At 39.2% G+C, this 13655-nt stretch overlaps 1 protein-coding gene across 2 annotated transcripts in view; it reads right to left on the bottom strand.

Annotated features, from left to right (window-relative positions):
* The window catches only part of MEGF10 (multiple EGF like domains 10), a 187821-nt gene that overhangs the window by 18082 nt on the left and 156084 nt on the right, over positions 1 to 13655 (bottom strand). Inside the window, exons 21-25 of one of the 2 annotated variants that reach the window (XM_001158953.7) lie at positions 12464 to 12591; positions 10931 to 11054; positions 5496 to 5540; positions 4497 to 4703; positions 1542 to 2941 (exon numbers count right to left, since the gene is read on the bottom strand). In XM_001158953.7, the coding sequence (XP_001158953.2) occupies positions 2751 to 2941; positions 4497 to 4703; positions 5496 to 5540; positions 10931 to 11054; positions 12464 to 12591 (695 nt within the window). In that variant the 3' untranslated portion in view covers positions 1542 to 2750. Of the gene's footprint in view, positions 1 to 1541; positions 2942 to 4496; positions 4704 to 5495; positions 5541 to 10930; positions 11055 to 12463; positions 12592 to 13655 lie in introns of those variants that run through there. The other variant, XM_016953721.4, reaches the window with a different exon arrangement.

The following is a 13655-nucleotide window of genomic DNA, read 5'->3' as shown; positions in this document are numbered from 1 at the left end:
TCAAAGTTCATGAGAATAGATTCACTTGGTATGAAGAGTGACATCAATGTCAAATTAAATTCGATACATCTGGAAAAGTTCCTAAAGTTTGTAATTTCAGAGGGAAAATTTTGCCAAGATTCTTTTGTTTTCTCTTTAATTCTCATTCTAACAAAAGTATTCCTTTCTTTACCCAAATTGATATCAAAATATTTAGAAAATTTTGCCTTCTTAACAAGACCTCTCCAAATGTAACACGTAGTTTTACAACATCCAAATTGCTATGTGTGTCCTGATGTTTGAAAAGTCCTGAGTAAGCTCTAATAAGAATTGCCTCAGGTACAAATGTCATTTCAGGACATCAGCTAACTGGAGTGATTTACTTGTCAAAAAGAGCACACAGGAAGGGATGGCAGTGGCCCCTTGGAGTCCACATCTATTGTCCAGATTTTCTTTTTTAAGTTGCTGTTGCCTTTGTACAGCAAGCTTTCAATTTATTAATAGTGGAATAAGAAAAGAAACAGTTGTTTTTTTGACCTATCTCTAGAGAACAATGGGGAAATTCAAATTTACCATGGAGCTCTGAAGAGATGATCTTTAAAAGGGGGAAAATGTCTTATTTTTTCTTACCAAAAAGGACCCCGATGGCTACTGACTCACACGTGTCTCAATTAGATGCCTATCACCTAGAGTTGGGAGCCAGCCAGTGGTTAACTATTGGAATAAATCGTTTCTAAGGCATGTTCCAGGTCATTCCTTATTTCCTTGAATTGACTTTGGAGTTCCTCAAAATGAACAGCCACCAATGCAGTGAGTGTCCTAAGTGTGTCTGCTGTATTATCCATCTGATCAAACCACCATCATACGTGCCGATGTGTGACATGAAATAACTGGATATTCCAACTCGATACCTGGCAGGGATAATCACTTATGTGCACTACTAGCAGAAGGGTTGCACATACATATTTGTTAACTGACTCACTGAGACACAATGCCATATAGGATTTCATGTCTTTAAAAGATTGAAGACCACTGTTTCTCTTATAAAGTTGTTTCCTTATTCAGTTTTTCAGCCCCTTTGCTTGGTCAAGTAGATCAACAAAAGAGAAACTGGCTTTCCTGCATTGTGTCAGCATTCTCATATTGCAAGATAAGTCTGGTTTGCCTGGAACAGTCCTGATTTAAGTTCATTACAAGATAATTATTAATAATGCCCTCCATTTACTCTCAAGAGTGTCCCAGTTTGGATGGTCAATTCTATGATCACCATAATGAGAGTTTTTTTTAAGATGAGTCTGTGGTACTCATCAGTAACAATGTTTCCTTTCTGCTCCCTTTCTCCCTGGTTTAACCAAGGCTCAGAACCAACAGATCAAAAGGAACTCTATTTTGGAATATTAAAAAGCATCTCTATTTCATTTATAAGCCAATCACTTGTGGTTACTATACTATTTTAGTAACGACCAATTTTAATCAATTCAAATTATATATTTTCATCTTGTCCCTCCAAAAGAAAAAAGAACAATGCATTTTTATCAAGCAAAAGATAAGTGGCAATAATACAAGGAACAACGAACATATAATATTTTTTCATTAACAATCCAAACACTACAAAACATAGAATATGCAATTTAAAAATGGAAATACAAATTAATGAAAAGTTGGGTACATGTCACATTAGCAATGCAAAAGACCAGCTTAAGCATAGTTTCTCTAAATTGACAATTAATAAAAGGAAAGTGCCCTTTCTCAAATATGCACAAAAATATTTCAGTCACTTCTAGGGAAAGATTAATCAAAATGTTCCGCTAATTCTATATTACAGCATGTATTACTAATGGTTTACAGAACGTAAGCGTCATCTTGCATTTAAAATTTACAACCTTTATCAATCATTACACACTCATTCCATCCAGTCTGTCAAAAATAAAATTATTTCATTTCTATATTTATGAAATAACTATTGATATGTTATGAATCTCAAGTGGTGAATATGTGTGATGGAGCCAGTGATCAGAATAATGTCATAGATCTGAAGTTGGTTGAGGGTCAAACAGAGAAAACCACCTCTGCCTGGCACATTTGTGTATTGCCTTCTGCAATACTTCCTACTATTTCTAAAATTAATTGTATATTTTCTCATTCTAAACAAAATCTAAGATTTTTGTATTTAAATTTTCTGTCCACTTTTAGAGTATATTCAAAGTCTGTCCAGTTATACCACCTGACAGAATGTTTCCTCCTGCATTCATATTATCCCTACAATTCTGAGTCCAGTTGAATAAAGTTAAGAATCAGGAGTTAACAATATGTTCCTTTTCTTCTACATGTTCAGTGATTCCCACTTTCAGGAAGTAAATTTTATGGTAAACTGTACAATCCTAGGTAGAGCTGTATGATGCCAATGAGAGAGAAAATATTCAAATTTTAATTTTTCAAGCAACAATGCCAATGTCCACTGCAACCTGCGTCTCCGAGGGAGTTCTGCAAGTTCATGCTTTCAGCCAACATCTTACAATAAGTCATGCTTCACGGGTATAGTTCTAAAACTAACAGCAATGGCAAACCACATCTCTAACTCCTTCGAATCCACCTGAACAAAAAGCACCTATAGTCCGTGTCAGCCTCAGCTTTCAGCTTTCTGGTTCATGTCCAACAATTGCCCACCGAATTGACTAACATTCACATGAAAGTGGCAAAATTGAGGATGGAGAAGAACCAAACAGCAGTTCTGGAAAGGGTTCCAGTGGCTACCAAGCGGTCCTTTGGTGTCATTCACTGTTGCTGCTGCTGTTGCTGCTGCTACCGCCACTGTCCTCTTGCTTAGGGGAGGATGAACTGTCTCGGACTGGCAGCAGGTCATAATGACAAGGGATGTGACTGTTCTTTGGGAGGTCGTATGGATCCTGGGAGAGATGCCCATTATTGCTGAATACTCCTTGGACAACACTCACTGTAGGTTCTGTGATAACCAAGGACATATTAATTTATCAGCAATGGAAATGTTTTTAAAAAGAATATGGCATTTCTTGCAAATGTCAAATACACCAAAGGGACTTTTAAAAAAATATAAGAAAATGCTGGTTTTAAAAACATGATTTTAAAAATCATCACATACAGGTGGCAACTCTGTGTAGTTGGATCAACTGGCAAACACAAATGGTGTTCAGAACAAAAGGAGGACCACATAATCAGGATGAAGACATTAAGGGAATATACAGAATCCTGGAAGTAAATCATGGTCTGAAAAACACCTTGGGGATAAGGTAGGCCAAGCCCCTTATTCCACAGGTGAGAAGACTGACATTCTCAAACGTTAATTCAGTTCATGAAAACACTCAACAAGTTCACAACTTTAGGACTCAAGACTCAGGCTCTCATTTGAGTTCCCATCCTACTGTGGCAGGTTTGTGGGACAGTTTAAAGGAGAATTGTTACTGACTTTCCAAAAATAAATTTAGTTCACTTTAACTTGCATTTTAAAAAGCTGTCTTAATACTTTAAAAATAAATTATTTTGTATATTTTTTCCCGGGGACATATCTGGCATAAAATAAATTACTAGTAGTAAAGTAGACACTTCATTTACAAGTAGTAGAGAATATTTTAAAGTTAAAATCATAAATACTCAGAGAGATATAGAAATAGAGACAGAGAGAGAGAGAGAGAGAAATGAAAATATATAGCCCTATTGTTTAGCCAACAGTAGTGGTGGAATGTTTTATCATTTCCCAAGTGGTATCTGCAAAAGACAATCAAAATAACTCCAATTTTAAATTGAATTCATATTAATTTGCATCACATTCACATCAGAGAATATTACTGCTATTTTGGACAAGTTTAAAAGTAAAATGTTTCAATCTTGCTAAACGCATTATATTAATATAATGAACCAGGAAATGGAATCACCTGTTTAATCCACTTGAACCATTTGTTTTGGCTAAGTAGATATATTAGCTAATATGATACATATGCTACCCACATGTGTGCCAAAATATTCACTATGGTTACAAAACAAAAGATGGATGATTAGGTGAAAAATAAAGAAACTTTACCTTAAATTTTTCTAAATAATATTTTCCCTGGAAAATTCCTTCGGCACCAATTAATATGATCGCTAAAAACACAGGTCGCATCTATTAATAAAATACGGTGACAAAACCCCGTCTCTACCCAAAAGACAAAAAATTAGCTGGGCGTGGTAGTGCATGCCTGTGGTGCCAGCTACTTGGGAGGCTGAAGTGGGAGGATGGCTTGAGCCCGGGAGGTGGAGGTTGCAGTGAGCTGAGACTGTGCCACTGCACACCACCTGGGTGACAGACAGACCCCATCTCAAAAAAACATATAAAATAAAATAAAATAAAATAAAATAAAATAAAATAAAATAAAATAAAATAAAATAAGGACCATTATTTTCAATAAGATTTCTATGACCTGCAACTATTATATTCGTAAAGACTTTAAAATTGTTTTTAAAAACTTATGCACTCAGTTCTTTCTATGGTTAAGAGAACTCACCAACTTCATAGACATTCTTGTTGGCTGAAGTTGAGTTATTGATCTCTGCATATGGGGAATCTCTTCGTGCTGGCGATTTCATCTCCACATAACCACACTCTGAGCTTTTCGGGATAAGTACAGGTGGGTCTTTAATAGTGGCATATGGGTTCTCAGAACTGCTTAGGGAGCAGTTACTTGAATTATATTCAGAATTCTTTCCCAGGTCTGTGAAGAGAAATGAGAAGAGAAAGCTAATGCTGTGTCACTGGCAACATCATTTCTTGGTGATATTTTACTGTTTTTCTTCATAGCTAGGTTTCCATAATTCTACACACTGAAAATAATACTGTACCTTTTCCACTTGTTTTGGAGAGAATCTGCTATAAAATGACCCATCCCTAAAGTAGTTTTAGCTCCTCTCCAAGATGAGTACTGACATCAATATCATTAACTGATTTCATTTTTATGATCACATTCAAATATAATCAATTACGTTCTGTTTTATTAATAGAAAATTTACAGAAGTTCAATCAAGAAACCAGCTGTTGATGGCCCCAGGAGCATCAAGAGGGCTCTATTATCATGACAAGAAGGCATTTGTGCTGGGAGGACTCCTAGTAAAAGCTCTGTACTAGGCACCTAATCATGCACACCCATCCTAAACAGCAGACCTTGGTCAACATGTAACCATGTGGATCTTTTCTTATTGTCCCTGCTATTTCCCTTTATATGTTTCCGTCTCCCCATAAGCCATATTTCTTTCAAATGAAATATGAGTGTTTCCTCAGAAAACTGAATCTTTTGTTCCCCAAAGACTTAAGCTCTACCAAGGACCACCTCTGGTCACTTTCTTGATGTCAGTCACACATGTTTGTGTGTTTGCTGTAGTAACTGACCACACTAAAAATTCTACATTTTCTCTTGCCATTCTAGCTTGTTTAAAAAATATTTCAGTCTTTGAGGTTAAAAAAAAAATTTAATTGTGCTTCTGATTTCTTCTTCAAATTTACACGATACCTTTTAAGGATTTTCCCATATAGCTTCTGTCAAGTCCAAAAGCACCTGTAATAAAGGAAGAAAAAAACACCCAGTGAGAACTGAAAGGAAGAAAAACCCCATCCAGTATCCCAAGGTCCTGGAAGAGGATCTCCCACTGCAGCAAACAACCAGGCTGCTGCTCTTCAAGCCTTTACACCAGATCAGTTGTCCCAGATGTCCCCAGTGCTTAGAATTAAACACACACACATTTGGTCATTCACCTAGTCATTTACAGTGACTCAGGAAAAGCTAGTCAAAACAGGATAGAAACTGAGGCCCAGAGATAAATCAGTATACTTGATTCAAGGTTGCAGTGAAAAGAAAGGATACAGCCAAGACCAGAGTTGACATTTCACACCTACGTGCAGCTCTTTCAAGGCTCTGATGGTTTTCAAATAGTTTTCCCAATAATCATTATTCGGTTATATTATTGTCTTCACTATAAGCATGTTTTCTGGAGACTGGAAGCTTCAAACACTGTTGACTAACACTTTACAGGTGATACTAGCTCTTGCCCTTCTTTATTCAGCTTTTCATAATTTGACTTTTCCAGGTATGGGGACATAATTGTGTATGAGCCTGGATACACACAAAAAAACCTGCTTTCTCATTGGAAAATGGCCAGCCTTTATTTCGTGGGTGTGGGGAGGGAAATAGGAGTGTTCTGGCTCATGCTGGAAAAATTGAGCATGTAGGCAAGAGAACCTGCAACCACTTACAGAAATCAATCAGGTCACAAGCTTGTTGTATAAAATATAAGCATTTAATCACAAATTCGCACTACTAAAAACAAAATAAGAGGACGTTACCTAGCCCATTTTATACTATCTGGTGTATACATGCAAAATTGCATTGTTAATACTGCATGGGAATCAATTATTCTATTGGAGCTGTGTTGTGACAAAAAAGGAGAAAACTATAGATTAGGAGACAAAGGAATTACATGTTATAACTTATTGGCCATAGGACTTTGGGCAAGATGTTCCACCCTCTGAGTGTCAATTTTCTCATCTCTAAAATGGGGAAAACAAAATTTGCCTTCCAGCCTTCCAGGGTTTTTGTCATCATTAAGTGAAACACAGCATATGAAAAGGCTTTGTAAACTCTGAAGCACCATACAAATGAAGTGTGTCAATTACTCTAATGCTCAGTGCATTATACTACCCTCTGCTTCAGTCTTTCCTTAAGCACTCCAAGGCATTTTCAATTGCCTTTCAAAAGAATATTACAGGCCAGGTGCGGTGGCTCATGCCTGTAATCCCAGGACTTTGGGAGGCCAAGGTGGGTGGATTGCTTGAGCCCAGGAGTTCGAGACCAGCCTGGGCAATATGGCAAAACTTCATCACTAATCTTTTGAAATACAATACAATACAATACAATACAATACAATACAATACAATAAGAATGTTACAGACTTAGGTTAAAAGCAGAGAGTAAAGTAACAACTAGCAATGAACATTCCAGGTAAGTATTTGAGAATGTTAAGGAAATGATATCCTTGCCACTGTGCATGCATCTCTTAGAGTGATGTTAAGCTCAAGTTCTGATGTTGGTGTCCTGTGGGGATCACTGAGTAAGCACACACTGTTGTGGAGAAGGAAGCAGCCTCTCCTAAAGGGAGAGGGTCTGTCAGATATCAATCATCGTGGGACAGGAAATGGGAATATTTTCCTCTCTTAGGCACACTCTCTTGCATCTGGGTTGTGAAGAGTCTAACCAAGCCCATAGCTGGGGGGAAGGGCACACGGTTATGCAGGGAGGCAGCATAAATGGGTGTGTAGTGAAGAATTAACCTTATCAAAGAAAGGGGTGGCCTTTGCCCTCAGCTCCTGGGAGGTGATCTTGAAGTCCTTGGACTGTCCTGCCCAATAGGAGTGCTTTTGTTCACCCGGAGGCCCAGGGATACACTGGATAGTGTAACCAAGTGATTTATGGTGGGGGGTTTGGGCCATATGGTATCATCTCCACCTCTGGAAGGGGAAAGACTAAAGGTCAATCATGTCTACATGATGGGAGTCAATCATGTCTACATGATGGGAGTCAATCATGTCTACATGATGGGAGTCAATCATGTCTATATGACTGAGCCCCCCATAAACTGTAACCATGAGAATGCCCATTCAATGAGTTCAGTGAGTCCTTGTAGCAAAATGTTGATCCTGAGGGTCGTCTTGGTGATCCTTCAACTTGTAGCTGATGTCAGAAGTCAGGGTGGTCTTGGGAATTCCCAGAAGAGGACCCATGAAGATGGGGCACAGTCTGTGGCCTCTGAGAACAGCTTTATCAAGGAGCTCTGTCTATGCTCCTCTTTGCCAAATACTCTTGGCCATCTCCAGACTGTAGCAAAGTCTTATTAAATGCCCATTTTAATCTTAGCTGTGCAGTGGCTAGCCTTCCACCAAGGTGTGAAAGAGAGAACCAGCATGGAGCAGATAGTAAGTTAGGGAATAAGAGCTGGGGCTATGAGGCCAGACACCCCTGCCAGATTCTGTCTTCATTGCCTTGGAGGATCAGGGAGCTGTTTTAATGAGGGAGCAGTCAGGATTCCCTATAAACTCCTATATATACCCATCCCTGGAGCAGGGCTTTCAAATGCTTGGTTTAATTTAATTCACAAAACGAGCCAGTACATGGTTATTACTCCCATTTCACAAATGAACGAATCAAGGGTAAGTGAGGGTAAGTGACTGGCCCAGTGCTATATCTCAGGGTCTTTTGTGTCTAGTTCAAGGCTCTTTCAGATACCATGACAACAACTATTCCATCATTTAAAGCACCTGTACGCTTTATCATCCATAACATGCCTGACTCTGTCCTTTGTGAAGAACTTTTTCTGTGCAACAACTTTAAAGGGATGTTAAATGCAGAATTATTCCTGAGTGAGAACAAACCAAGAAGATCCAGAATTTCCAATGAAGATCCTAGGTTCCTAACACTCAGTCCCTTGGGTCTCATTGAGCCAGAAAGCAGAGACATTTACATATGACCAGTACAGTGATGCCGTATCTTCTGGAGTCTTCACAGTGGTCTAAGATAGAACAAGATGACTTTTCTTTCACTAGCGCTGGTTGGTATTTTGCTGAATATCAATTCATATATTCCTTTGAGCTAAATTATAAATGTAATTAAGACTCCTAAAAAGTCTCCTTTAATGTTAGATGATGTTACCAATAAGCATATTGTGAGTCTCGTATGTAAATAATTTTACTGTGGTTAGAAATACTCATCCTATTGATAAAAATGGTATAGAATACAGATAAAAGTTAGGAATTTGTACAGCGAGCGTGATAACGACTACACTATGGAAATGACTAAGAATTTGTATTCACCAGTAAAACATTTTTATTTCCATAGAAAGAGGCATTCCCACAGGGATCAGTTCCTATGACTGGCTCAGAGAACTTGACACTGCTTACAGGAGAAGCAGTGTTTAAGGGGAGCAGTCAGAAGATCAACTTTGAAATCTGGCTTTACCCCTTTCCTTCTTTGAAATTTCAGACAAGAGGGTTAACCTCTCTGTGCCTCCCAGCCTATTCCTCTACAAAACAAGATTCATAGGAGAGAGTCCACCCAGGAGGATCATCCAATTTAGCAAATAGGCCAAGTGTGGTGGCTCATGCCTGTAATCCCAGCACTTCGGGAGGCTGAGGCAAGAAGATCACTTGAGGTCAGGAGATTGAGACCAGCCTGGCCAACATGGAGAAACCCTGTCTCTACTGAAAATGCAAAAATCAGCCAGGCATGGTGGTGCACATCTGTAATCCCAGCTGCTTGGGAGGCTAAGGCAGGAGAATCACTTGAACCCAGAAGGCAGATCTTGCAGTGAGCCGAGATCACGCCACTGCACTACAGCCTAGACGACAGAGCGAGACTCTGTCTCAAAAACAAAAACAAAAACAAAACAAAACATTAGCAAATGAAAATACACAAAGGTCAGTTATATTAAAATTTAAAAGAAACAAAACATAATCTTTAGTGTATATCCCATGTAATATCTGTGATATGTTTATACAAAAAAATTTGTTGCTGATCTATCTGAAATTCAAATTTAACTGGGATTTCTGGCACCTACCTCCAAATAAATGTACGTGAAAGGATTTGCTATCCGTAAGACACTGCACACCTGTAAGTTACTACATCATCAAACTCCTGTCTGAAAATATGGGGTACAGGCTTGGAAACTGCACTGCATAATTAATGGTGTATCACAGAAGTTCTTTAAGTATGGACCAAGCATTCCTGCCCCCTTTTCAGGAGGCCTATGAGATCAAAACTATATATACACATATATATTTTAAGAGGTGAGTCTCGCTATGTCATCCAGATCAGACTCAAACTCCTGGGCTCAAGCAATCCTCCTGCCTCAGGCTCCCAAGTAGCTGGGGCTATAGGCCTGTGCCATTGTGCCCAGCTGCAAAACTATTTCCATAACAATACAACAACAATATTTGCCATTTTCACTCTAATTCTCTTTCAAGTGTACAGTGGAGTTTTTCAGAAGCTACACAAAGTATGAAATCAAAACCAACTGAACGTAAAAGCAGACATGATAATCCAGCTATCTTCTATTAAGCTGGACATTAAAGAGATTTTTTTATAAAAATGTAAAATAGCATTGCTCTCACTAATTTTGAAGGGTTTTGGAAAATGTAGTTTTTTTAATAAAAACACAATTTATGTTACCATGAAATGTGATTATTATTAATTTAAATAAACATTCTATTTTTTCTAGTTTTTATTTACATATTAAATTTCATTTAGTATGGTAAATATAAATAGATATAGCCCCTATCAACAGAAGCTCTTTTGGGTCCTCAATAAATTTTAAGAATGCAAAGGAGTCCTAATTTCAAAAAGTTTGAGAACCACTGATCCACTATATTCCTGTTGGTATCTCTGATTCCTCACCTGAAAGGGAAGGGGATCTCAAGTACAGATACCCTATATCAAAAGAGAACAAGGAAGAGCACACAGCTTGAGCCAAGCTGACAGGGTCGAATACTAGCTCTAACATTTAATAGGCGATGAGGTCCTGTGCAAGTAACATAACCTTGTTATGACTCAGTTTCTCAACTGTAACATGCAGATGGTGATAACAATAGTACCCATCTATTAGAGTACTTGTGAGAATTAAGTTAACAGGCATAGAGCAAGAATGTAAGCTACGAGCAGGCAGAGATCCCAATCTCTTTTGATCAATTCCTGGCACATAGTAGGAACTCAATAAATGTTTGTTGAATAGATAAAGCCCTTAGGACAGTAGATAGCCCTGTACAGGTGTTAGGCATAATTCTGCTATTGTGCTTTTTGATGCAAGTTTTCAATAGAACACCTTGGCACAAACAGAGATCCCCGACTGTTTCAGGGACTGACAGGTCAAGGTGCTTCTGGGGACGTGCGTTGGGAGAACTCACCGAGCTCGTTGAGGTAGCCGCCATGTTTCCAGTCAGCCGGCAATGTCCCAGTGCAGTCCCCCACAGGGCCTCTCTTCCCAGGGTTCACATTTTTAAGATTCACAAACAGTTGATTGTTTTTTGACTGATAAAAATATAAACAATGAAAGATTAAAAACAAAATACAATGCGGCACAGCACAGCGTTATGGACCTGGGGAAAAGTCCAGGGCACATATTGAGGACCAGTCCTTAGAGTGACCTGAGCTCAGGGGCCGAGGTGACTGCTTGTAACCTGGTGGGACTTGCAAGCTGGCAGGAGTTCATGTCCTTCAGTCCTAGTTACTCCCTCCACCACCTCAAGATCTTCATTTCACTCTGTCATCCTGTGCCAGTTAGACCTTATTTGGATTTATACACATGTAACTTTGATTTGGAAAAAAAAAAAAAACTCTTGGTCTAAGCTCTCCCATCAAAAATTGTATGTTTGTGTGAATCACAGGTGACTCTTAGCAGTTATCCTAGGCATAAACATGAGGATAAGATTATCTGCTTTGCCTCCTTCCCTGAATTTGTATGAGAATAAATTGATGAATGTGAAAGTCTCTGGGGAATGTGGAGTGATATTTAACCATGAAGCACTATAATTAAAATCTATAGCTGCATTAATTAAATTACAACTGGATTAACTTAATTAGCTTGATTTTTTTTCTAATAGAGCACTGGAATTAGACAACAGAGATTAGAAATATAATTTGGGTATGACTGGAAAAAAGAAATGTTTGAGACTTCAGAGCATTGTGGGGAAGACCTGGGGTGAGTTGGGTGCTATTAGAGTAGCAGCTCTGGGTTCTAGACACTCTGTCTCCAACCGCTCTGTGACTCAGTTTCCTCATCTGTAAAATTGGCATAATAATCACTCTTGATTTATAGGACTGGTGTGAAGATTAAATGAGTTTATATTTTTTAAGTGATTAGAAATGCTTGGCACATAATATTAGGTTGTTGCTATGTGACCACTGTTGACCTACAAAAATAGCAATTTCATGTGGTTCAACCCAAATCAGTGCCTATTACTGTTGTTGTTACTAAAGCACAGGTGGCCAGGAAAGGGTACTGGAGGACGGGCGGTCAGAAGAGACACACTTGGAGATTTTGCCCACGGCTGATTCTGCTATAGGTCTTTATGTTTTTGTTAATGTCATTATGAGTCATTATTTTAAAATCTCATGTAAAATTAGAAACGTGTTTCTAAAGCAGTGTAATGGAAACAGTACAGATTGTAGAGACAGAGAGACTTTGACTCACACAGCAGCTGCCTCACTCATTATCGGGAAGCTATGTCTGGAAGTAACTTAAACTCCCTACTACTCAGGTTTTCATCAGTAAACTTGAGATTCCCAAAGCACACTCAGAGGACTGTTTAGAGGAATAAATTAGATAATATATGTAAAGTACCTAGAACAGCCTCTGGTGAACAGCGGCCCTCAATAAATGCTGGTTTCCTTCCTCTCTCCCCAGCCCACTTCCAAAGACTTGAGCCAATTCCTCTCACCTTCGTGACAGTCATCCTGTCCCTGTTGTTGACGTGAGGGGATGTGGCACACTGGGTGAGCGTGTGGTAACTGGGATTGGTGAAGTAGTGGCTATTAGCATTTCCACCATTGCTGTGAGGAAGGGTTCCTGCAAGAAGGGAAGGAAATGGTTAAGGCAGCAGGTTCCCATAAATGTGTGTGAAAAAAGGGAATCAAAATAACAAAACAGGCCCAGCGAGGTGGCTCACGCCTGTAATCCCAGCACTTTGGGAGGCCCAGGCAGGCAGATGACGAGGTCAGGAGATCGAGACCATCCTGGCTAACACAGTAAAACCCCATCTCTACTAAAAGTACAAAAAAATTAGCCGGGCATGGTAGCATGCGCCTGTAGTCCCAGCTACTCGGAAGGCTCAGGCAGAAGAATCGCTTGAACCCCGGAGGTAGAGGTTACAGTGAGCCGAGATCGCACCACTGCACTCCAGTCTGGTGACAGAGCGAGACTCCATCTCTAAATAAATAAACAAATAAATAAATAACAGAACAAATGTCTGGACTCCTTCCATATCACAAGCTGGGCAGAATCTCCTCCTGCCCAGCCTACTCAGCAAAGCTTCTAGAAGCAACAGGCCTCTACCTTCCTAACTGCCTCCTTGGAAAAGTATGAAAGCTTGTGAACAAATGTGAAACTGAAAGAACCAATTATTTAAGATCCATAGGAGTGGCTGCCTAGGCCTAAATTTAAAATAGAGTCAAGCAGGCCTTTGCTGACTAAGGATCACAGCTGTACTCTGAGTTCCCTGAAAACCCAGCTTTTTATCTTTGGGTCTTTCAGAGCTCAGCTGAACCAACCAATCAGAGCTTACCTGCCTTAGCTAATCAGGGCTTAGCTTTATCAAACGATCAGGGTTCAGCTGTGTCAACCAACCAGAACTCAGCTGCACTGATCAATTAGAATTAAACCAGTTTCAATCCTTCACTTTCCTAAAAGGGCCTGATTGGAAGCTGGGTGGGGACTTTTGCTATAAAACCCAAGTCTTCCCTTTGTTCTCTGAACTGCACTTTCATTTTACACTGGCTGCAAGTCCTGGGTTTGCAAACCGTTCACTGGAATAAAATCTCTTTCCCCCAAATTCCTTTTCAGAGAACTTTTGTTCACAGTATCCACAGATAACTGCTCTTTGCTTTGGGGCTGGTACAGCTGGGAAGGTATCA

Source organism: Pan troglodytes, chromosome 4, assembly GCF_028858775.2.
Source record: "Pan troglodytes isolate AG18354 chromosome 4, NHGRI_mPanTro3-v2.0_pri, whole genome shotgun sequence".
Taxonomy (NCBI): Eukaryota; Metazoa; Chordata; class Mammalia; order Primates; family Hominidae; genus Pan; species Pan troglodytes.
This window is presented reverse-complemented; position numbering and strand designations above follow the sequence as displayed.